Here is a 25753-nt window from a genome sequence, read left to right as displayed (position 1 = left end):
GACTTAGCCTTTTTTAGTTCAATTTTTTTAAAATATGATGTTTCAAAGAAATATTTGTTTTTTGACATTGGAGCTTTTAAATAGGTAGGAAGCCTATTCCAAAAATTTAATCCAAAAAACCAATGTCTTGAATCACTTATATTATTTGAATTAAAAAATAAAAAAATAATGTAACTATGTCTTAACCTAGTCAAAACAAGATGAAACTTTTAGAAAATATTTGGGACAAATTTAACTTTTTAAAAGACAGAATTAGTAATTTTTTTAAAAAGTTAAAAAGAAAAATAATTATCATATAGACATTTCAAATTTATTTTAGTTTTTTAGATATTTAAAAATTATTACATTTTTTACTTTTAAAATATATAAAATATATAAAATATATTCTTTATTTTATAGTTAATAAAAATTATATTTAAATTTATTATTTAATTATAGTATATTTTAATATTTATTTATAATATAATATAATATAATATAATATATATTTATTATTTTAATATATATATATATTATTATAATTTATTTTAAGCCAATTGAAGTTTTAGACTGATTGACTAGTTCAATTATATATGTTGCTTTATTAAAAAAATAAAGAGAGAAGATATTATTTTTTGAAAAACATAAACAGATCGAGCCCTCTGTACATATTTTTAGAAATGCGGCACTCTATATGAAAAGTTTTTAAAAAGAGGAATTATTGGGCTTCTATTAGCCCGAGCAGTATGGTTGGTCTGCGTACAAAATAACCCGACTCAGAATCATTTGCCTTCTTCCCACATGAGGAAACATCGCAACGTAAACCGATTCCGTGGAGCATTAGAAACAAAAGTCGTACCCCACCTGCGGCGGAGAAAGAAGATCGCAGAAATCGAGCGGAGGGTTTCGAGGCTCCGTCTCCGTTCTCTCTCTCAGCCGGTCGCTGCGAAGTGGAGCTAGGGTTTGGTCCGACCCTCCAGGTGCGTGTTCCTTCCTTCCCCTTCCCCTGTTCCCGGTCTGAGATCCTGGATCCTGTGTAATATGAAATGGGGACTTCTTTGGATCTCCTCTCCTCTTGTGTTGTTAGATTCATTAGCTTTAGCCACATTAGGAATTTGGTTGTCGAGTCTCGTTGTTTTTCGTGCTTTTAGACGTTCTTAGTTGGAATATTTGTTCCAAAATTTCGATTTTTTACCCGAGTGTTTTTCGCTGAAAGGGGGGACATCGGTCGTATTTTTTCGTCTTTTGTGTTGTTAGAACATGGAGTTTAGTCCAAATCTAGAGTTTGGTATTCAATTTTGTAGCTCTCGTGCCTTTTAGGGTGTTTTCCTTTGGATATTTTTGTGCTAAAGTTTCTATTTTTATCTTAGCCTTTGTGGAATCCGTTGATCCTTTCTGCAGCTGGGCCAATTATATAAGCATAAGTTCTTTTGTTCATGTGCAACAGTACCATCACTATGGATATCCTTTTATTTTGCAGGTTCAACTGGCTTGAAATTACAATGGCTATGATCGATGAGCCACTCTATCCAATCGCTATCTTGATAGACGAGTTGAAAAATGAAGACATTCAGCTGCGCTTAAATTCCATTCGCAGGTTATCTACCATTGCACGGGCTCTTGGTGAAGAAAGAACTAGAAAAGAATTGATTCCTTTTCTTTGTGAAAATAATGATGATGATGACGAAGTGCTCCTTGCCATGGCTGAGGAGTTGGGCGTGTTCATTCCATACGTTGGTGGGATACAACATGCTCATGTCTTGCTCCCTCCACTGGAAACTTTATGTACTGTGGAAGAAACTTGTGTTAGGGACAAGGCTGTTGAATCTCTTTGTCGGATTGGAGCTCAGATGAAGGAAAGTGATTTGGTAGAGTGGTTCATTCCCTTAGTAAAGGTCAGACAAAGGGGAACTATCTTTTTTTGCTTTCTATTTAAAACTTTTTTATGAACATATTGATTTAATCCTGTTCAAGTATTAGATATCATGTTCACCAGAATCTTATAGCAGGACCCAAACTTCTAACTTTCTGACTGCTACATTGCACCTTAACCGCTAGTATATCTTCTCGTAGACATATTTGTTTTGCTAGTGCTTCATTGACTTTAATCTTCTTACGATTTTGCCTTCATCTTATCTGTTTTGTTGAGTTTGATCTTTTATTGTGCATGATTTTTATACTAAAGAAACTTGACACTCATTTCTTTTCCTTTTATGCTGTATAACTCAAAAAATATTCCTGTTCTGACTTCAGGTTTCAAATTACCATTCTTGGTTACCACTATCAATGATTATTGAAGTATCAACACCCAAAACTTTTTCAGCCAGTTCTTGATGTATGATAATGTGAACAAGTTATAAGTAAATGTTTTCCTGAAGGATTTTTGGAAAGTCAGGTTGCTTTGCATGAGGATCTACTAATTCTAGAATTTGCAATTTTCTAACAATTTCCTTTTTTGTTATGGAGAATACAGTTAACTAGTTTTAATTCGGGCTTGGTTGAAACTAATCCGGACTATTATTGTCATTTTTATTTTTGGCTTCTCTAGAAAACATTTGTTGCTTACTTGCTTATTGAAAGATAACTATTATACTATAATATGCTAGATCTTGGCAGAATTTAAGGTTTTCAAGCTTGATGTAAAAAAAAAACAAAAATCATTTGCTTAATTCAAGCACATAATTATTCAAATCATTCATGAGAAGCTAGTAGTTTGGATATAAAACAGTGGTTTCTCTAATTTTGCATATCATGTCCTTTATGACCTGAGAGATCAGGATTTGAATCTTGAAAGTAGCATTTCGAAATATAGAGGTAAGGCTACGCACATTAACCATTCTTGCACCCCACATTGGTGAGAATCTTTTGTGCCAGGTTTGTCATCTTTTTATGATGTTTATTATCTAATTGGGAAAGTTTTAGTAATTTGAAAATCATGCAAGTTAATTTGAAGTTTTCACTGACTACTTTCATAGTTATTTGATCAAATGTGACATCAGCATGAATATTTGATGCTGTGGACTCTATTTTGTTCAAAATGTTTATGTAAACTGCACTGTTCTTGAAATGGGTAACATATAGCTTGGATTCAGGCATGATGAAGTTGATGCCCTGTTGGCAGGTCTAAGTCTTGTTTACAAATTCAGATCAATAGAACCTAGCTTTACTTTTATTTTTGGTTAATATTTTAATTAATAAAAGTGCAACTTCTTGTTATTGAGGAACTCTATGCCCGTGGTCATGTGATTACATTTTTGTAGGAAAATGGTAATTTTGGCATATCCTGCTTGAAAAGCCGAAAATGGTAATTAGATCTGATTGTTGAAAGAATGACTGATGTGAGAACTTGTACTTTCAACTGTTTATGGCTAGACTTTTGCCTTGTGGTTGCCTACTTATGTTGATTTCTCTTTTCAGCTGGACTTATGCTTTGTTGCTACCTACTTGTCTTAATTTATTTTAGATTCTTGGTTACCTAATCATTATCTTTGTTCATGCTTTCATATATGTTTTTCAGAGATTAGCAGCAGGTGAGTGGTTTACTGCTAGGGTCTCGTCTTGCGGACTGTTTCATATTGCTTATCCAAGTGCAACAGAGCTGTTGAAGGCAGAGCTGAGGTCTATGTATGGGCACTTGTGTCAAGATGATATGCCTATGGTTAGGAGGTCTGCTGCATCAAATCTTGGGAAATTTGCTGCTACAGTTGAACCAAACACTCTTAAGACAGATGTCATGTCTATATTTGATGATTTAACACTGGATGGTATTCAAATTTATTGTTTTTAGAGAAACTTGCTACTTCTCCAATACTTGTTTGATTCTTTTTTTTGCCTGTTTGATTTTTTGCCTCATTGATTGAACATACAGGCTTGTTAACTTGCTTTTCTATGCCAGATTTTTTCCTTTTGATAATTGATATGATTCTAATATTCCTGCACTACCTTGTCCGTATTTAGAAGAATCCATACTTGCATCTGTTATCATATTGATTCCATATCTATCAATTCCTTGATCAGGTGTAAATATTAGTTTTAATTTAAAAAGAGTATTGTCTGTTTGCATACACCCACTTGGAAAAAGCAACTTGCTGAAATTAAGACAATCCGTCTTTGATTGATCAAGCATTGTCTGTGTTTCACTGGGCTAGACATTTGTTTACTTCTCTTGATCAAACACTACTTGAGCATATTACTGAATTTAGATGTTAGTGTTCTCTTTATTTTTTCCTTTTCAAACTTGAGAGTTATGGAAGAAAATAGACGATAGAGAATTGGACACGAGTACTACTCATTTCATTGACGATGGTATATGCCGAAGCCAAACCATATATGTCCTAGCTAAAGAAATTCACCATTAATGGACCTAATCAAGGTAGGCAGTACCGAATGATATCGCCCGGTACGGGCGGTACATACCGGTTTGACGGCATACCGATACGCGAACCGCTCGTTACCGGGCGGAACGAAAAAAAATAATAAAATAAAATTATATATATATATATATATATATATATATATATATATATATATATATATATATATATATATATATATATATATATATATAAACGAGGCGACGTCGCCCCGCGTGGGGAAGGAAAATGCGACGTCGCCTTTTAAATTAAAAAAAATAAATAAATATAAATATATATAATCTTATATATATATATATATATATATATATATAAACGAGGCGACGTCGCTTTCGTACCATATTGAGCGAACGTCGAAACTCCGGTACGGTACGAAATTACAGACCTTGGACCTAATACCAATTAAGCTTTTGAAAATGTAAATTGACACCTAAAAGAAAGATTAATGAAAGAAATGTAGTCATGATCCAACATTTAATGTAAATTGGCACAGATTGTCTGCTTCAACAATTAATGGACCCGTACTATAACGAACGGTTGTCGCGCATCCGCAACAAATTCGTTCAACGAATTATTCGTCACTTTTGTATACTTGTACATATGTTTGGCAGCATGTATTGTGTGTTTTTGCTTGTAAAAATGTAAGCTCGAGCAGTTCGCAGCGCTGTAGTGCGATCGCTCGTCGCGTTAGGCAAAACTGCCCCAAAATGGCTCCGTTTTCATGTGCCACAGTCTGTTTTTTGTAGACCACAACCGCACACGAAATGTCAGCCATCTCAGCACCCTGAAACCCCTTGGGTGGCACTAGGAGGGATGGGGCTTAGGGGTAGTGTTGGGCGTTGAACAATCTTTATAAGTTCGTACGTTAACCTAACGGGAACTTGCCTTTGCGCCTGACACTCGATGAGTAGTTGTTTGCGGACTTGCAACTATTTGTTCAACCTTCTAAAGTCCTTGTTTTCTCCTTCCTCTCTTGCACTCAAGGTGCTCGCTGAATTGCTTGTAAAGCTTCCCTTTTCGCTAGACGTTAAGACTTGTCCGTCGCTCATTTTCAAACTAATCAACTTGCTGTTTCACAGGTCCTTCGAACCTATACGAGGTTGCAACTAGGTTGACCCTTTGCGGACGCATATATCGCAAGGGCACTTCATGACTTAGGCAATCTCAGCTAAGTCCGAGAAGTTAGCGCCAGTGATTTAAAAAGGCACTCGGGCGCTCGCCTAGGCGCTCGGGCGAGGCGAGGCTCGAGCGCCTCGCTTCACTTTCAGGCTGCGCGCTTCAAAGAAGCGCCGCCTGGGCGCTCGCTTGAGCCCAAGCGCTGGGCGCTCGCCCGAGCCTAGGCGCTGGGCGCTTCGGGCGAGCGCCTGGGTTAAACCAGGCGATCGAACCGGGATTTTAGGTTTGGTTCGGTCTCTGGTGGTTAGTTGGTTCAATCGAACTAACTAAAATCGATATCAGCTGTCGCTGCCCAACCCTAACCCTGCTCGTTGCCGCTATCGCTCCCGCTGCACGCCGCTGTCGCTGCTTGCAACCGCTGTCGTTGCTCGCAATCGCTGTCGCTGTCGCCGCTCGTCGCTCCCGCTGCTCGTCGCTCCTGCTCCTGCTGCCCATTGCTCGCCGTTGTCGCTGTCGCTACTAGCCGCTGTCGCTGTCGCTGCTGCTGCTGCTGCCGCTCCTGCTCCCGCTGCCGCTGCCTCCTTACACTCCCGCTCCCGCTGTCGCTGCCTCCTTACACTACCGTTGCTGCAGCCTCCTTACACTCCCGCTCTCGCTACCTCCTTACATTGTCGCTGCCTCCTTACACTCTCGCTGCCGCTGCCTCCTTACACTCCCGCTGCCGCTGCCGCTGCCGCTTCCTCTTTTCTCAGTCAGCACCCCCCTTACACTCTTCCTTCTTCTCCTTCAATATACTGTTAACAGTATACTATATACTGTTAATATTGTTAGGTTTATTTGAAATTATTAATTTTCAATATTGTTAATAGATTAATAATATATTATTCTTAATTTAATAGCATATTTTTATTTAAATTTTTAAATAATTATATTTATTAATTATATTATATATTTTTATATTTTAGCGCCGCACTTCGCTCGGGCGAGCGCCTGGGCGAGCGCCTAGCGCCTCGGGCGTTTTAGGACCTTAGTGCCTTTTGGCGCCTAGCGCTTTTTAAATCACTGGTTAGCGCAAGGGTGCTTCATGACTTAGGCAACTCCAACTAAGTTCGTGTGACACGGGAGTGCCTAATTTGCTACAATCAGCTCGTGTGGATCTTGCTTATCCTATGGTATTTTCTACAGCCCACAATGTTGTTTCATAACCTTTAACCTAGCCCACTCAAATATGACAACTTATGAGTATATTCCTTAGACAAAGTTAAAGATGTTTTAAGGTGCTTTTCTTCATGACCAAGGAACGCATTAAAGGGTTAGTTACTAGTTGTAAAATACTTAATTTCGTAATTCCCTATGTATGAAGGGTTATTTCATGCACTAGTACTTATTTTGGTGTTTTAGGGTTAGAAAAGAGTTTAGGAATTGATGATATTGGAAGAAGTTCTCTTGGAGTTCTCTCTTAAACTCTGTATCTCTTGAATGTTTCCTTGAGTGGTGAGTATTTTGTTTTCAGTTCTGTATCCTTGTTTATTATCCTTAGGGTGGTGAACTTTCTGTATCTTTTTGTGATTTTAAACTTGGTGGTGAGCTATTTTTCGATTTTATTAAGGTATCATTGTGAGTTTATTCCTTTTCTATCCGAAAAGCTTATTCCAGCAAATACAACTGTACTATCGGCTTTCTTTCAAAATCTATTCTGCATTACCCCAGTATCAGTTTGGTCTCAGAGCTAAAGGTTAGAGAGCATGGTAAGGCGGAATGGAAAAGATGTAATTGGTGAAGGTAGCAACCATGAAGATGATGTTGAGTCCTTGAGGTTGCAACTACGAAGATTGCTACATAGTCTATAAGAAAAAAATGAAATCATTGAAGAACTTCGAAGTAGAAACAACCAGCATGAAGATGATGCCTAAAAGTATGTTTCTGATGATGATACACCTCCTTCCTCAAGGGAGTCGGGAAGATTTCGGGCAAGGTCTGGAGTCCAAGATGAGTGACAGAATAAATACAACCTAAGATTGGATATTCCGGAATTTGAAGGTAAAATCAATGTTTATGACTTTATTGATTGACTTAATACAGTGGAAAGAATATTCTATTTTTATAAACCACCAGAACAAAAGAAGGTAAAGTTTGTGACACTCAAACTCAGACGACATGCATCTTTTTGGTGGGAAAATCTGAAGAAGCAAAAAGAACGTGAGGGGAAGAGTAAGATCGTAACGTGGGAGAAAATAAAAAAGGGAGTTGAAGGGGAAATACTTACCTGATAACTATAGGCAAGAGATCTTTCTCAAAATCTATGATTTCAAGCAAAAAGATTTTAGTGTGGAAGAGTATGCAGTAGAGTTTGATAATCTCATGTTAAAAGGAGAGCTTGTGGAACCAGAAGAGCAAACCATTGCAAGATACTTAGGAGGCCTGAAATATAAGATTGCTAAAATGATTTAAATGATATGAGTAAGCTGGCTTTAAAAGTTGAAAAACAATTGAAGTTTGAAAAGAGTTCTCGGTACGAGTCAAAAGAAGGCTATACGAAAGGAGGAAATTCCAAGCCTACTCTCTAAACTAAGGTGGGTATCAAAGGTGCAAGACAAGGGTAAAGGATCTGCTGGTAGCAAACAAACACCTAATTCTTCTACCCCAAGTGGTTGAAAATGCTTCAAATGTTATGGTTTTGGGCATATTGCTTCAGATTGTCCAAATAAGAGGATTGTTACTTTAGTTGAAGTTCATAGTGATGGAGAAGAAGATGAAGCCAACGACGAACCAAAATATGATGATGATGAGGAAGAGGTTACTTATGCCGATCATGGTTTATCTATTGTGTTACAACGTAGTTTACAAGTGTCCTATATGGCTGAGGATGAAAGTTAGGTAAGAAAGAACATGTTTCACACCAAATGCACTTTTCATGACAAGGTATGCTTGGTGATCATTGATAGTGACAACTTTAGCTTTGAGAATGTGGTATCTTTGGAGATGGTGCAGAAGCTAAAGTTGGACTCAATCCCTCATCCACATCTTTACCAATTATGCTGGCTGCAAAAAGGAAATGACATCAAGGTAATTAAAAGATGTTTAGTTCCGTTTTCTATTGACAAGTATTATAAAGATGAAATATGGTGTGATGTTGCATCCTATGGATGCTTGTCATTTACTGTTGGGTAGACCTTGACATTAAGATAGGAGGGTGTTGTATGATGGTTACAAACATACTTATTCTTTTAAGGTGAATGAAAAGAAGATTATTTTAGCTCCATTACAACCTTCTGAAATCAGTGCACCAAATAAGGAAGTTAGTTCTTTTATGTCCTATGGTGAATGCAAGGGAGAATTAGAAAGGGGTGGTCATGTTTTGGCTCTAGTACTAGTAGAGGAGAATGAACAACACATGGAGACACCAGCAATCATGAAACTAATCCTGCAGGAGTTTCAAGATGTTGTACCGGAAGAGATTCCACATGGCCTTCCATCTTTGAGAGACATTCAACATTATATTGATCTTATTCCGAGGGTTATTCTACCTAATAAAGCAACATACAGAATGAGTCCCAAGGAGCATGAAGAATTTCTAAGGCAAGTGGATGAGTTGGTATAAAGGGTGTTAATTCCGGAGAGCATGAGTCCTTGTACGGTTCCAACCTTATTGGTGCCTAAGAAGGATGGTTCTTGGAGAATGTGTGTGGATAGTCGCGCCATCAACAAAATCACAATTGATTATTATTTTCCCATTCCAAGGTTAGATGATTTACTTGATCAATTGTGTGGTGCTTCTATTTTATCTAAAATTGATTTGAGGAGCGGCTATCACCAAACAAGAACGAGGCCTAGAGATAGTGGAAAACAACATTTAAAACTAAAGAAGGCTTATATGAATGGTTGGTTATGCCATTTAGGCTATCTAATGCTCTTAGAACTTTCATGAGTTTTATTAATCATATACTTAAGCCATACATTGGGACTTTTGTTGTGGTTTATTTTGATGACATATTGGTGTACAACAAGAGTGAAGAGGAGCATATGAATTATCTTAACGAGATATTTTTTATTTTGAGACAGTAAAAGCTTTATGCTAGTATGAAGAAGTGTGATTTTTTTACTCCTAGTGTGGTGTTTTTGGGATATGTTGTTTCGAAAAATGAAATCATGATGAGTCAAAGTAAGGTAGAAGCTATTCTTAGTTGGCCAACACCTGCTTCATTGCATGATTTGAGAAGTTTCCATGGCTTAACTTCTTTTTACAGAAGATTCATCAAGGGTTTCGGCTTTATTGTTACTTTAATCACTGAATGCCTGAAAGATAATAAATTCAAATGGACTAGTGAGGCTAATGATACTTTTGAGCTATTAAAAAGAAAGGTGACCGAAACTCCTATCTTAGTGCTACCTAATTTTGACAAGGTGTTTGAGATTGAATGTGATGCCTCTAATGTGGGAATTGGTGCTGTTTTGAGTCAAGACGGAAAGCCCATTATTTTGTTTAGTGAGAAGCTGAATGATACAAGAAGGTGATATTCCAGCTATGATAAGGAGTTCATTATTATTTATCGAGCTTTATCTCATTGGAGTCGGTATCTTCTTGCCACGCCATTTATCCTATATTCTGATCATGAGGCATTGAAGTTCATTAATCACTAGTACAAGCTAAATAAGAGGCACACAGCTTGGGTGGAGTTATTGCAATCTTATAACTTTACAATCAAGCATAAATTTAGTGTTCAAAACGTAGTTGCTGATGTATTGAGTAGAAAACATTCTTTATTATTAGCAATGGAAGTCAAAGTGACTAGATTTGAGACATTTAAATATCTCTATGAGAATGATGTAGATTTTGGTTCAATATGACAGAATTACAAATCAGGTTTTTTTCAACAATTTTCTATCTTTGATGGTTTTTTTTGTCGAGCTAATGCCTTGTGTGCTCCATCTTTTTCTTTGAGACAAGTAATTTTAGCTGAAGCTCATGGTGGTTTTTTGGGAGGACATTTCGATAGGGACAAGACTCTAGCTCTTGTCCAATCAAATTTCTATTGGCTAAAAATGTTTAGAGATGTAGAGAGACTTGTAAAACAATGTTGAGTGTGTCATATTGCAAAAACAAGAAGTCAAAATTCTGGTTTGTACACTCCATTGCCAATGCCTAATGCTCTATGGGAGGAAGTGAGTTTTGATTTCGTTTTGGGACTGCCAAGAACTCAAAGGAACAAAGATTCTATCATTGATTGTTGTTGACAGATTTTCAAAGATGTCTCACTTTGTTCTCTACAACAAATCAAACGATGCATCACATATTGCTGATTTGTATTTCAAGGAGATTGTTAGATTGTATGATATTCCAAGAACTATGGTGTCTGATCGAGATTCAAATTTCTTAGTCATTTTTAGAGTACTCTTTGGAGGAAGTTGGGTATTTCTTTGAATTTCAACAGCTCACATCATTCACAAACCGATAGGCAAATTGAGGTAACAAACAGAAGCTTAGGAAACTTGCTTAGAAGTTATGTTGGCAAGAACATTAAGCAATGAGATCTCATTCTTCTACAAATTGAGTTTGCCTACAATCATTCCATGCATCATAGCATTGGTAAGAGTCCTTTTGAGGTTGTTTATGGTGCTAATCTTATTGGTCCTTTGGATTTAGTCTCTCATTCTACAACTAAGCAATTTAGTAGAGATGCTGATGAGAGGGCTAAGTAGATAAAAAAGCTACATGAGGGTGGTAAAGCAACTATTGAAAAACAAAATGAGAGATACATGCAAGCTGCCAATAAACATAGAAAACATATGGAGTTTAATGCAGGTGATTTGGTCTGGATTCATCTAAGGAAGGAGAGGTTTCTACCAGGCACATTTGGGAAATTGAAACAAAAGGTTGATGGTCCATTCAAGGTGTTTAAGAGAATTGGCAAGAATGCTTATGAGATCGAGCTACCTGAAGATTATTAAGTGTCCTCAACATTCAATGTGACTGATTTAAGTCCTTATCATAATCATGTTGATGAAACAAATGAGGACTTGAGGACAAGTCTTTTTCAACCAGAGGAGATTGACACGGGAGTGCGTAATTTGCTACAATCAGCTAGTGTGGATCTTGCTTATCCTATGGTATTTTCTACAGCTCACAATGTTGTCTCATAGCCTTTAACCCAGCCCACTTAAATATGACAACTCATGAGTATATTCCTTAGACAAAGTTAAAGCTGTTTTAAGGTGCTTTTCTTTATGACCAAGGAACGCATTAAAGGATTAGTTACCAGCTGTAAAATACTTAATTTCGTAATTCTATATGCATGAAGGGTTGTTTCATGCACTATTACTTATTTTGGTGTTTTAGGGTTAGAAAGGAGTTTAGGAACTGATGATATTGGAAGAAGTTCTCTGGAGTTCTCTTTTAAACTTTGTATCTCTTGGATGCTTCGTTGAGTGGTGAGTCTTTTGTTTTTAGTTCTGTATCCTTGTTTATTATCCTTAGGGTGGTGAACTTTTTGTATCCCTTTGTGATTTTAAACTTGGTGATGAGCTATTTTTCGATTTTATTAAAGTATTATCGTGAGTTTGTTCATTTTCTTTCCGAAAAACTTATTCCATAAAGTACAATTGTACTATCGGCTTTCTTTTCAAAATCTATTTCGCATTACCCTGGTATCACTGTGACTTTACTGCAAGGGTGCCTCACGACTTAGGTAATTCCAGTTAAGTCCGTGACATTGTGGTATCAGAGCAGGCAAGCAATTCGAGCAAGCAGTGAAGAAACTTTGCAATCTCGCTATGGCAAAACATCGTGGCGAATCGAGCAAGACAGGGTAAGCCGAACCATTGCCCCAAGCAACCGTAGGTGGGTTGCAAGTGCAAACTCGCTCTCATGCTGTTGGAGCCACTTAGGAGGAGCGCAATAATGAACATGACGAGCGAGAAGTTAGCTACTCTCCGCGAGCGGAGGAGGCGCAATCTGGAGCACTAACCGAGAAAAAGAACCACAAAGAGAGACTCACAGCGCCGGAAACCCGCCTAGATGTTTTGAAAGCGAGCTTGGAGGAACTCTACCAAGGCCAACGAAGGCTTCTTGGGGTAGAGAGATTGCAAGAAGAAGCTAATCTCGAATCGAAAAGGTTGAGTCCCTAGTCGATCAACTGATGGAAGACACCAAAGACTCCGTGCAACATTTGCACGTAGTCGTGACGGAACTTACTTCCAAAGTGACATTGCTTACAAGGGCACTAAATGCGGGAGGGAGCAACACCCGCGTTGCACTGCCATAAAACTTGAGGGCACTTGAGCCTCATTGCTACAGGGTGCCAGGGACGCAAAGGAGCTCGTGAATTTCTTATTTGACATGGACCAGTATTTTCGAGCTACAAGGCCCAATTCTGAAGATACCAAAGTTTCGATAGCAACTATGTATTTGAATAAGGATGCAAAACTTTGGTGGCGAACCCGTTGGGAGGAGATCCAACAAGGTCGGTGTCGAGTGGACATAAGGGAGGACTTGAAGTGGGTGTTGAGAACTTAATTCCTACCCGAGAATACTGAGTTTGTTGCAAGGAGGAAGCTGAGACAACTCTGCCAAAGTACTTCCATTCGGGACTACGTGAACTAATTTTTTGCACTGATGCTAGGTATACAGGACATGTCTGAAAAAGGATAAGCTGTTCATCTTCCACGATGGTCTGAAGCCGTCGGCACAATAGGAACTGCATCGAAGGAATGTCACCGATGTGATTGGGGCAATTGTGGTTGCGAAAAGGCTCACTGACTTTGTTTCCTTTGACGACTCAGGGAAAAAGAAACAATCTTTAGGAAATCGCCCATCGAAGTATTCTCGAGGGAAGGAGTCTAGTGACGAATAGAGGAAGAAGAGTTCCCACAAAGGGCCAAACTCAAAAGGCAAGGCCCCAAAACCTAGCGGATACTTCTTGTGTAGAGGACCGCACATGGTGAGGGAGTGCCCATAGAAACAAGCACTCAACACCTTAACAACTTCAATCCACCCTCCCAAATCGGACAAGGGCAGGTCCGTCGCTCTTAGTTCAAGTAGTTCGGAATCCAACAGCGACGATGAGGAGTAGCAAGTTGTTGAATGTATTGTGGGGTCAAGTGAGGGAGAACATGAAGGCAAAGCCACAGAAAGCAGGGAGTAGCAAGTTGATGTACATAGACATCAAGCTTAATGGCCAAACAACCCGTGCAATGGTGGACACGTGCGTTACCCACAACTTTATTGTTGACCGAGAAGCAAAGCAACTTGGGCTGATCTTGGAGAAGAACCCAAGTCGGATGAAGGCAGTGAAGTTGGAGGCCAAGCAGATCTTCGGGCTAGCAACGGGAGTCCCCATCAAGATCGGAAAATGGAGCAGGAGCACAAACATGATGGCAGTGCCATTGGACGACTTTTAAGTGATTCTCGGAATGGAGTTCATCCACGTGGCGAAGTTGGTGCTAATGTCGTTCCTAAACTCCCTATGTCTGATGGGAGGTGACGACTCCTGTGTGGTTCCTGTCTCTCGGAGAGGAACCAAGGACCCCCAACAAATATCGACATTACAACTGAAGCAAGGGGCACGAAAAGAAGAATTAACCTTCGTGGCTGCTGTGAAGCTGGAGCCACTCGAGGGGGAGGCCATTTATGAACCTACTATGGTGGTGAACGTTCTGAAGGAGTTCACAAACGTTATGTCACCCGAGTTGTCGAAAACTCTATCGCCACCCAGAGGCGTGGATCATTATATTGAGCTGGAGCCGGGAGTACAGCCTCTAGTGAGACCACCATATTGCATGTACCCTCTAGAGTTGGCAGAGCTCAGAAAGCAGTTAGACGAATTGCTAAGCGGTGGTCTCATCTGCAATTCCAAAGCACCATTCAAAGGTTCAATTCTCTTTTAAAAGAAATAAGATAGGAGCTTTCGACTATGTGTCGACTATCAGGCCCTCAACAAGGTGACAGTGAAGAACAAGTATCTTATCCCGTTCATCGCAGACTTTTTCGACCAATTGGACAAAGCAAAGTATTTCTTCAAACTCGGCCTTCAGTCGGGGTACTGGCAGGTGCGCATTGCTGAAGGCGACGAAGCGAAGACTACCTATGTGACCAGGTATGGAGCGTTTGAGTTCTTGGTGATGCCTTTCGGCTTAACCAACGCTCCGGCCACATTCTGCACTTTTATGAACCAATTATTCAAGGAGTATTTGGACAAGTTTGTGGTCGCCTACTTGGACAATATCATTGTCTACAGCCAAACGCTTAAGGAGTATGTTGAGCACCTTTGGACAATTTTCAAGGTTCTTAGGGAGAACTCTTTGTTCATGAAAAGGGAGAAGTGCTACTTTACTCGGATGAAGATCTTATTCTTGGGGTATTGAATTAGTGATGGTTCCATTCGGATTGACAAATCAAAGGTGCAAGCTATTGCGGAATGGCGAACTCCACAGAAGGTGTCGGAGCTGAGATCCTTTGTTTCATCAACTATTATCGATGCTTCATAGCAGGGTATTCGAAGTGCGCAGCTCTACCGACGGAGTTACTGAAGGAGCAACCTTGGAGATGGTCCGACAAATGTGAAGTGACATTCCAAGATCTAAAGGCTGCTGTGTTGGATGCAGGGTCTGCAGTATCGAATTGTACTGCCCGGTACGGGTGGTACGTACCGGTCCGACAGGTTGCCGGTACACGGACCGCCTGTTACCGGTCCTAGTGCACTGTAGCAGTGCTACAGTACTCGGCACATCTGGGTGTACCGCTCGGTATACCGTACCGTACCGGTACCGAGCCCAGGTCGAAATACCGGTACGGTACGGTATTGCGAACCTTGGTTGGAAGAATTGGTATTCAAATTGTTACTATGGGAAGCCCTTTGAAGTCCATACAGATGTTTTAGACTTCGCTATTGAGGGAGTACTCATGCAGGAGGGTTACCTAGTGGCCTACGAGAGCCACAAGCTCAATGAGACCGAGCGACGATATCCGATGCACGAGAAGGAGATGACAGCGGTGGTCCACTGTCTACGAGTTTGGCGGCACTACATTCTCGAATCGCGATTTGTGCTAAGGACGAACAACATCGCGTTGAGTTACTTCCAAACTCAAAATAAACTCTCTCCAAAGCAAGCATGATGGTAGGACTTCCTGGTTGAGTTTGATAGGGCAATGAAGTCAAGTCCGGAAGAGCAAATGTCGTGGACGATGCATTGAGCCGGAAAGTGGAGCCGGTGAATGCAATGCATTTGGAGGGCAAAGGCTAAGCAAGTCAGTTGCACTCTAAATTCCTTTCCAAGATCAGGGATGGATTGTACAGTGATCCTTAGGCAGTAACCCTGATGCAACTAATCAAAGAAGGCAAGGCATAACGATTTTGGATCTAGGAGGGACTTGTCTACACAAAAGAGAATAGGGTTTATGTTCCTCGAGTGGACAATTTGAGAAGTGAACTCTTGAGAGAGTGTCACAATTCCCTTTGGGTTGGACATCTGGGCATTCACGAACATTAGCTTTTGTGGGGAGGGCCTTCTACTGGCCGAAGATGAGGACTGATGTGGAGGAATATGTTTGAACATATCGTACTTGCCAACAAGATAAGGTGGAGCAGCGGAAGTCGGTGGGACTTTTGGAGTCGTTGCTCGTACCAAAAAGGCCATGAGAGAGCATTTCCTTGGACTTCTTATCAAGCTTGCTAGTAGTAGGGGGACTCGGATCAATACTCGTGGTGGTCGATCGATTTTCGTAGTATGGAACATTCATTGCCGCACCCCTACATTGTTCAATAGAGGAGGCGGCCAAGTTGATAATGAAGAATGTGGTGAAGTATTGGGGAGTCCCGCACAATATCATCAGTGATCGAGATGCTCGGTTCTTGGGATGATTTTGTACCGAGCTATTCAAATTGCTAGGGTCTAAGTTATACTTCTCTACAAGCCTCCACCCTAAGACGGGTGGCCAAACTGAAAGTTTAAACTCGCTCCTTGAGCAATATCTTCGACACTACGTGAGTGCCAACCAACGAGATTGTGTGAAGTTGTTGGATATAGCCCAATTCTCTTACAACTTGCAACAGAGCTTTGCGTCCAACAAGAGCCCCTTCGAGATTATTACAAGACAACAGCTGTCGACTTCTCACACCTTGGCTATCGATTATACTGGGAGTAGTCCGTCAGCATATCATTTTGCAAAAGAATGACATTGAAATGCAGATATTGTGTGGGTTTACTTGGAGAAGGCGGTCAAAAAGATGAAGAAGTGGGTAGACTTGGGAAGGTGACCGCAGGAGTTCAAAGTTAATGATTTGGTGTTGGTGAAGCTCCAACTAACGTCACTCCAGTTCTTTAGGCACAAAGTGCACAAAGGATTAGTGTATAAGTATGAAGGGCCCTTCCCAATTATCAGGAGGGTGGGCAATGTCTCCTACAAGTTGCAGCTGCCAGCGTGGCTCAAAATTCATAATGTTTTTCACGGTAGCAACTCGAAAGCCTACCACTCAGATCCGCAATATGCTTCCTGAAGTGTTCCAACTTGGCTACCCCTCACTAGAGCCTCATACGAGAAGCGAGTTGAAACCATTTTAGTGGATTGTAAGACGAAACTACCCAACGGAGCTGAGCAGGCTGAGTACTTGGTGAAGTGGCGAAAGCTTCCCCGAACCGAAGCCAGTTAGGAGCCTGAAGACTCCCTATGACATGAAGAAGCAGCTATCAAAGCCTACCAGCAAGCGTCGACGAGGGCGTTGACAGTTTAAGTGGGGGAGAATGTCACGAATGGTCGTCGCGTACCTACAACAACTTCGTTCAATGAACCGTTCGTCGCTTTTGCATACTTGTACAGATGCTTGGCAGCATGTTTTGTCTTGGTTTTGTGTGTTTTTGCTTGTAAAAATGTAAGCTTAAATAGTTCGCAGCGCTGTAGTGCGGTCGCTTGTCATGCCAGGCAAAATTGCCCCAAAATAGCTTCGTTTTCATGTGCCACAGCTTGTTTTTTGCAGACTGCAGCCGCACACGAAATGTCAACCTTCTCAACACCCTGGAACCCTCCGGGTGGCACCAGGGGGATGGGGCTTTGGGGTAGTGTCGGGCGTTAAACAATCTTCATAAGTTCGCATGTTAACTTGACGGGAACTTGCCTTCGCGCCCGTCACCCGGTGAATAGTTGTTTGCGGACTTGCAACTGTTCGTTCAACCTTCTAAAGTTCTTGTTTTCTTCTTCCTCTTTTTTTTTCTCTTGCACTCAAGATGCTCGTTGAATTGCTTGTAAAGCTTCCCTCTTCGTGAGACGTCGGGACTTATTCGTCGCCCATTTTCAAACTAATAAACTTGCTGTTTTATAGGTCCTTCGGGACCTGTACGAGGTTGCAACTAGGTTTTCTTTTTGCGGACGCATATATCGCAAGGGTGCTTCATGACTTAGGCAATCCCAGTTAAGTCCGAGAAGTTGGCATAAGGATGCTTCACGACCTAGGCAACTCTAGCTAAGTCCATGACTTTACTGCAAGGGTGCCTCACGACTTAGGCAATTCCAACTAAATCCGTGACAGTACATTAGATTTTTTACTCTACAACATTTGGAATTGAGAATCATGTGTTATTAAATAGAGCCTTGATACAATAGTGAGGTTCTTCATTGTATACTGCACTAATCGGTTCCAGTTGGAAAATAGGTGCCTAGCATGTGGAGAAGGTTATTGGCTTCTTCTCTTCATGTCGTGAGCACCTGTAGTGGTCTGACTTATATTTGTGACCTTGGTAATAATAGTAAGTTTAGGACTTTTCAGTGAAGGTAGCAACTGAGGCCCTTCCTATTGTTGACACCCTTGGTGAATATGTTGGCATCTTGGAACTTGTCGTGACCAAATCCAAAGTCTTCAAGCTAGGCTGCCTTGGTGGTTGGGCAAAGAAAATATATTTAACAGAATATTTTAGAAAATACAAAAGAAGATAAAACTACTAGACTCACCATCCACTCAAGGTTTAACTCTCAGAAATGGAGGTCTCTCTCCTCTATACAATGGAATAATATCATCAGAAAAAGAATGTGATATCACACCACTCACACAATATGTGGGAAAAAAGAATTCTTTATTCATTCATTTACCGATTGAGGTCCCAATTATAATCTCTCTCCTCCTCTTTACTCCCCTTTTTATATAGCTTTGGGCTTTAAATCTCATAATGCATAGCATACTCTTGACCTAGCCTAGCCTGCTGAAATTTGGAGCTTGCCTGTTATAATTTGAAGGAAGTGCAAATTTGAGATTGTGAACCATTTCTTGAGCTGTAGTTGTCTTTTCGTGCACCAATTACTTGTTGTGATAGTCTTATTGTCTGGCCTTTTTATCATCTGAATATAGGTTCTATATCATTATTATCATAGTTTAAATGTTAGCATAATCTAATCTTCTATTCTTTGATTCAAAGTAATCAATAGCCAGTAAATTCTTGTATTATTTTGTCTAATTTTATTTCAGTTACATCTCATCATGTCAGATCAAGATTCAGTGCGCTTGTTGGCTGTTGAGGGTTGTGCTGCTCTTGGGAATTTGCTGGAACCGCAGGATTGTGCATCTCATATTCTTCCAGTGATTGTTAATTTCTCACAGGTATATATGCTTTGTTTCAGGATCATTTGTTCTCTCTCTCTCTCTCTCTCTCTCTCTCTCTCTCTCTTCGTGTGTTTGTTTTCTGTCCTGTCCAATGCTTTCTGCTGTTTGGAGACCCTTCTTTCTAGTTCTTCTAATTGTTTCTCAATGCTGTCTGCTGTTTGGAGACCCTTCTTTCAAATTCTTCTAGTTGTTTCTTTTATGAACTTCTTTTCACTAACTTGATAGCACATTTTCGAGATACTGAAACAATATCATGTCACTTCTATATTGGGATTACTTCATAGTTTCAAATTGAAATAGTATTTTTTTTTTAATAGGATAAATCTTGGAGGGTCCGATATATGGTTGCAAATCAGTTATATGAGCTTTGTGAAGCTGTTGGGCCAGAACCTACAAGGTAGAGAGAATTCAGTTGATCAAAGTAGCATTTCTTTTTTCTTCTAGTTCTTCTGAGATGAGTTTCATGTTGTTGAAGTTCGGATTTGATGCCTGCTTATGTGCGACTTCTTCGTGATAACGAGGCTGAAGTTCGGATAGCAGCTGCTGGAAAAGTGACAAAATTCTGCCGAATTTTGAATCCTCACCTTGCTGTTCAACACATTGTTCCATGTGTGATGGTATTTGCTATGCACATTTTGGCGATTTTCATTTGACCCATTTGATGTTTTTGTCATTACAGGTCCAACTTTAAGTTTTTTCTTTTTTTGACTTTTTTGTATAATTTATATGGGTATATCTTCTGCAGGAACTATCATCAGATTCTTCCCAGCATGTTCGCTCAGCTTTGGCTTCAGTTATCATGGGAATGGCTCCGGTTTTGGGAAAGGTATGAGAATTGTAAGATAGCAAGGGTTTGAATATTTTTTGACAATTTCTTAATATTATTATGTTTCTTAACTTTTTCTGTTTAGCCTAAACTTTTGTCATTTGGCACATCATCAGTACAATATGGACTCGGTTAGATGACTTTTTAGAACTTGCCTATCATAGAGCTCTCAGTTAGGAAGTTCAGAGCTGTTAAAGGGGCTATGTAAGAGATAAACATGGAAGCATTTCTTAGATTTTCTAGTTGGACTCATGGGTGGAAGTTGTTATGTGTTAGGACTCTAGCTAGGAGAGTCCTAATTGAGAGGGACATTCTGTTAGGACTCCAGTTAGGAGAGTCCTAATTGAGAGGGACATTCTGTTAGGACTCTAGCTAGGAGAGTCCTAATTGAAAGGGACACTCTGTTAGGACTAATTAGGAGAGTCCTAATTGAAAGGGACATTCTGTTAGGAGGTTTTTTCTTAGAGAAGAATTAGGAGTTGTAAGGGAATAGGAGTCTTGAGTATGAGTCATATTAGGAGTTGGTTAGAAGTAAGAGTCTTAAGTAGGAGTCCTATTAGGAGTTAGGGTTTAGAAGCCCTATAAATAGCCATATATTCCTTCTCTTTTGATAAGCAATAGATGAATCTTTTCTGCAGCCTTTGAGCAGCAACTTGGAGGGAGGAACCCCTATAGAGTTCCAAGGAGGCCGATCCCCTAAAGAGATCAACCCCAAGTTTAGAATCTGCAAGGGTTCTAACACCTGGTATCAGAGCAGCGTTCTTGGCATCTCGCTGCCCTTCCATTACCATCCATCAACCCTCCACAACCATCCAAAGCAATTCCCACAATTGCTTAAAAGATCGTCGCCGAATTCCACCATCATCTCCACCACCGCAGATCAACCTTTGATCTCCCCGTGAATTGCAACAGGTTCTGGTTTCCTACCTTACTGCTGCTGCAATTTATTTATCCCTATCCGAAAATCCAAAAAAAAAAAAAAAAATTCGTTCCTATATTGCTGCAAATTTTCATCGTAAGTTGCTGAAATTTTTCGACGAGAATTCTGCTATCGCAACTTACACCAATTTTCTTGCTGTTACTGTCGAAATTTTCTTGATGGACATCCTTGCTATCATATAAACTGAGATATTGCTGTCAACTCTCTCCTCAAATCTCTTAAATTTTTGTGGAGATTTCGTCAAGAAACCGCTGTTTCTTCGACGATAATTCTGCTCTTACAAGACAACACAATTCTGCAGCAAACTTTCATTGATTTTTATCAAACCTATACATGCCTTTAACTCGTCAACAAAAGAGAGATCTTAACATCACAGATTTGGAGTCATATACTATGGCATCTGAGGACGCAATCAATGCTAAATTTGAAGCCTTTGAGGCACGAATGGAGGATAAGATTCGAACTCTCCTTACCGAATTCAGTTTGGGCCGACCACCAAGCCCGAAGAAATCACATCAAGGAGAGAGCTCTAACCAATCACATCATGCCCAAAGAGATGACTTCCAAGAGAGGGGAGGCTCTATGACCGACCCCAACTATTCGCGCATGAGAGTGGACTTCCCTAGATGGGAAGAAGGAGACCCAATTGGTTGGATCTCGCGCGTTGAGCGATATTTTCGGTACCATAAAACTGCGGATGCATCCATGGTGGAAATTGCAGCTATACATCTTGAAGGGGATGCCATACAATGGTTTGACTGGTTTGAACACACTTATGGAGCCCTTTCATGGCGACAATTCAAAGAAGGACTACTGATCCGCTTCGGACCAACTTATTACGAGAACATTGACGGACAACTCGCAAAGATCCGACAAACCTCCACCATTCAGGAGTACCAAACCAGGTTTGAAAGGTTATCTAATCAAACTCGTGATTGGTCTGAAAAACAGTTATTGGGGACTTTTATTGAGGGCTTAAAGCCGGAGATCCGGGGAGAAGTTAAGGCGCGACAACCATACACGCTTATGGCAGCCATCTCTTTCGCACGACTTCAAGAGGAGCGATTGAACCATGAAGCCCGGAGGACAAGGATCACTCCACGACCTACAATACTAAAGCCCTCAGCCCCCCCTACTATCAACCGAGTCCCTGCACCGAAAAGGTTAACAAGAGAAGAACTTCGGGAGCGATCTGCGAAGGGGTTATGTTGGCATTGCGACGAGCCGTGGAGCCGCGAGCATCGCTGTAAAAAAGGTAGACTTCTTATGATTGAACCAGTAGAAGAAGAGGTCATTGAACATCTAGAAGAGAGCCTTGAACATGAAGAAGAAGATATGGAAGAAGAGCCACAGCCGACCGACATTACGGTACACGCACTAGCCGGCTATTCAAATCCGCAAACGATGAAAGTTGGAGGCCTTCTCAAACAACAGCCGATCACTGTTCTCATCGACACGGGTAGCACTAATAACTTCCTGAATAGTAAGGTTGCTGCTCGAATGGCACTGCATATTGAAGGTTGCAGCAAGTTTGATGTAAAGGTTGCCGACGGTAGAATCCTAAAGTGCGACCAAAGATGCCCGCAGGTGAAACTATTACTGCAAGACCAAGAAATTATCACCGATTTCTTCCTCCTACCAATCGATGACTATGAGGCAGTGCTTGGTATAGAATGGCTGACTACACTAGGTGATGTCTCTTGGAACTTTTCTAAATTAATTATGAAATTCTACTGTAAGGGCAAACAGATCATCCTACGCGGGAAGCGCGGAAGCAACGTTACCACTGTTTCGACCCAACGAATGGAGAAAGTTTTACACAAGGTAAATGGTGCCTTTTTGATGCACCTCCAGCAGCAACCAAAGGGGAAGAAAATAGAATTTGAAGATCAAAATCTTGCCCAATTGCTTACTGAATTTGCCGACATATTTGCTGAACCGCGCGGTCTTCTTCCTTCTCGGCAACATGACCATCGAATTCCAATCCTTCCGGGCAAGCCACCAGCGAACACTCGACCATACCGATATCCTCACCTCCAGAAAGATGAAATTGAAAAGATCGTAAAGGAGATGCTTGAAACAGGGGTGATTCGACCAAGTTGCAGCCCCTATTCCTCACCGGTGCTACTTGTACGCAAGAAGGACGGAACTTGGCGGATGTGCATCGACTACCGAGCTTTAAATGGCATCACCGTCAAGGACAAATACCCAATACCAGTGGTGGATGAACTTCTTGATGAATTGAAAGGAGCTCGAGTCTTCACGAAGTTGGACCTCCGATCCGGTTACCACCAAATTCGGGTATGTAACGATGACATTCCAAAAACTGCATTTCGCACGCATGATGGCCATTATGAATTCTTGGTAATGCCTTTTGGACTCACTAATGCTCCTTCAACCTTTCAAAGTCTCATGAATGATATATTTCGGAGCTTTCTTCGTAAATTTGTGCTGGTATTTTTCGATGATATTCTCGTTTACAGCCCTTCTCTTGAGACTCACTTTCAGCATTTACGGATTGTTTTGACGATCCTTCGGGAGAATACTCTTTTTGTTAAGCAACCAAAGTGCAGCTTTCTCCAGCAAAAAGTAGAGTACCTTGGGCATATAATATCAGAAGGAGTGGCGGTAGACCCAACAAAAATTGAGGCAATGCAAGGCTGGCCGAAACCTACAAACGTGAAATTACTGCGGGGGTTCCTTGGACTAACGGGCTACTACCGAAAATTTGTTAAGGACTATGGGAAGATCAGTGCACCACTCACTTCTTTACTGAAAAAAGATGCTTTCCAATGGTCGGACAAAGCCTCTACTGCCTTCGACAAACTTAAAGCAGCCATGACAACAACACCGGTGCTTGCGCTACCGGATTTCAATAAACCCTTCATCATTGAGGCCGACGCATCTGGAGTCGGAATTGGAGCCGTTCTCATGCAAAATGGTCGACCACTCGCATACACTAGCAAGGCATTATCTCCCTCCCATCAAAATATGTCAGTATATGATAAGGAGATGCTTGCCATTGTACACGCAGTAACGAGGTGGAGACCCTACCTGATCGGCCGGCGATTTCAAATTAAAACTGACCATAAAAGCCTCAAGTACTTTTTGGAGCAAAAGATATCATCCCCTGAGCAGCAAAAATGGGTAACCAAACTTCTTGGATTTGATTATGAAATTATTTACAAAAAGGGGAAAGAAAACGTTGTTGCAGATGCACTCTCACGGCTACCTGAACAAGCTAAGGTTTCAGCCATCTCCCTTCCTACCACCGGTCTCCTCTAGGACATTAGGGAAGAATGGAAGAAGGATCCAGAGATCAGCAAGATCATAAAAAAATTGGAGGAGGATCCAAGTGCAATAGCCCACTACACCTGGGATTCGAGGGATTTACGCTACAAAGGTCGCATTGTGCTTATACCTGACTCCCCTTGCATCGCAATCATCTTGCATGAAATGCACTCTATACCTTCAGCAGGGCACTCTGGATTTCTAAGAACCTACAAAAGAGTGAAGCAAAATTTTTATTGGAGAGGGATGAAAAAAATTATTGCTGAATATGTGGCACAATGTGATGTATGTCAACAGCACAAGGGTGAAACTGTGGCAAATCCAGGGAAGCTACAACCACTACCCATACCAGACTCAGTGTGGACTGACATCTCCATGGACTTCATTGAAGGGCTGCCATCTTCCAAAGGTAAAAGCACGATTCTCGTGGTGGTTGATCGACTTACGAAATATGCTCATTTTTGTGCTGTGAGAAATCCCTACACTGCTGCTAGTATTGCTCAGATTTTCATAGAAAATATTGTTAAACTGCATGGGATGCCAAGGTCCATCGTAAGTGATCGTGACAGGATCTTCACTAGTAAATTTTGGACCGAGTTATTTTAGTTACAAGGCACCAAACTCAAGATGAGCACAGCATATCATCCACAAACTGACGGCCAAACAGAGGTGGTAAATAGGTGCTTAGAGACGTACCTCCGGTGTTTCGCTAGCGACCGACCAAAAGAGTGGGCAAAATGGCTTCCTTGGGCCGAATGGTGGTATAATACTACATATCATTCATCTACAAAATGTGCCCCTTATGAAGCATTGTATGGTCGACCAGCACCTGTGATTCCAAAGTATGTAATTGGCTCGGCCAAGGTAGATCAGGTTGACCAAGAATTGATTGATAGGGACAAACTCTTACAACTGTTAAAAGATAATCTCTCTACCGCTCAAGCCAGAATGAAGCAGCAAGCCGACACACGACGAAGTGAAAGAGAATTTTCAGTGGGAGATTGGGTTTATCTTCGCCTACAACCATACAAGCAACTCTCTATCAACACTCGAGCCTCCATGAAGCTATCCCCACGTTTTTATGGGCCCTATCAGATCACAGAGCGTATTGGAGCCGTGGCATACAGACTTAAAATTACCTGAAGATGCCAAAATTCACCCTGTCTTCCACGTATCATGCCTAAAGCCCAAGTTGGGAGAACACGAGTCACCCCAGATCCAACTGCCCAACACAACTGAGGATGGAGTTATTCAAGCCCAACCACAGGCCATCCTCGATCGCAGGATCGTGATGCGTCACCGACATCCCTCTACTGAAGTACTAGTGCATTGGAATAATCTACCACTTGAAGACGCCACATGGGAACCATATGAGGAGCTGAAGACCCGGTTCCCTGAGTTCATGGAATCTCAGCCTTGAGGACAAGGCTGATTTGAAGAGGGCGGGTCTGTTAGGACTCTAGCTAGGAGAGTCCTAATTGAGAGGGACATTCTGTTAGGACTCCAGCTAGGAGAGTCCTAATTGAGAGGGACATTCTGTTAGGACTCTAGCTAGGAGAGTCCTAATTGAAAGGGACACTCTGTTAGGACTAATTAGGAGAGTCCTAATTGAAAGGGACATTCTGTTAGGAGGTTTTTTCTTAGA

The 25753-nt window shown here is 40.9% G+C and overlaps 1 protein-coding gene across 1 annotated transcript in view; it reads left to right on the top strand.

The window, feature by feature from the left end:
* Positions 1 to 770: 770 nt before the first annotated feature.
* Positions 771 to 25753, top strand: part of LOC103975207 (serine/threonine-protein phosphatase 2A 65 kDa regulatory subunit A beta isoform) — a 39733-nt gene continuing 14750 nt past the window's right edge. Inside the window, exons 1-7 of the mRNA XM_065171961.1 lie at positions 771 to 959; positions 1460 to 1874; positions 3497 to 3743; positions 18936 to 19048; positions 19369 to 19448; positions 19527 to 19668; positions 19797 to 19877. Of these exons, the coding sequence (XP_065028033.1) occupies positions 1482 to 1874; positions 3497 to 3743; positions 18936 to 19048; positions 19369 to 19448; positions 19527 to 19668; positions 19797 to 19877 (1056 nt within the window). The 5' untranslated portion in view covers positions 771 to 959; positions 1460 to 1481. The remainder of the gene's footprint in view (positions 960 to 1459; positions 1875 to 3496; positions 3744 to 18935; positions 19049 to 19368; positions 19449 to 19526; positions 19669 to 19796; positions 19878 to 25753) is intronic.

The sequence above is a fragment of the Musa acuminata genome, chromosome BXJ3-10, assembly GCF_036884655.1.
Source record: "Musa acuminata AAA Group cultivar baxijiao chromosome BXJ3-10, Cavendish_Baxijiao_AAA, whole genome shotgun sequence".
NCBI lineage: Eukaryota > Viridiplantae > Streptophyta > Magnoliopsida > Zingiberales > Musaceae > Musa > Musa acuminata.
This window is presented reverse-complemented; position numbering and strand designations above follow the sequence as displayed.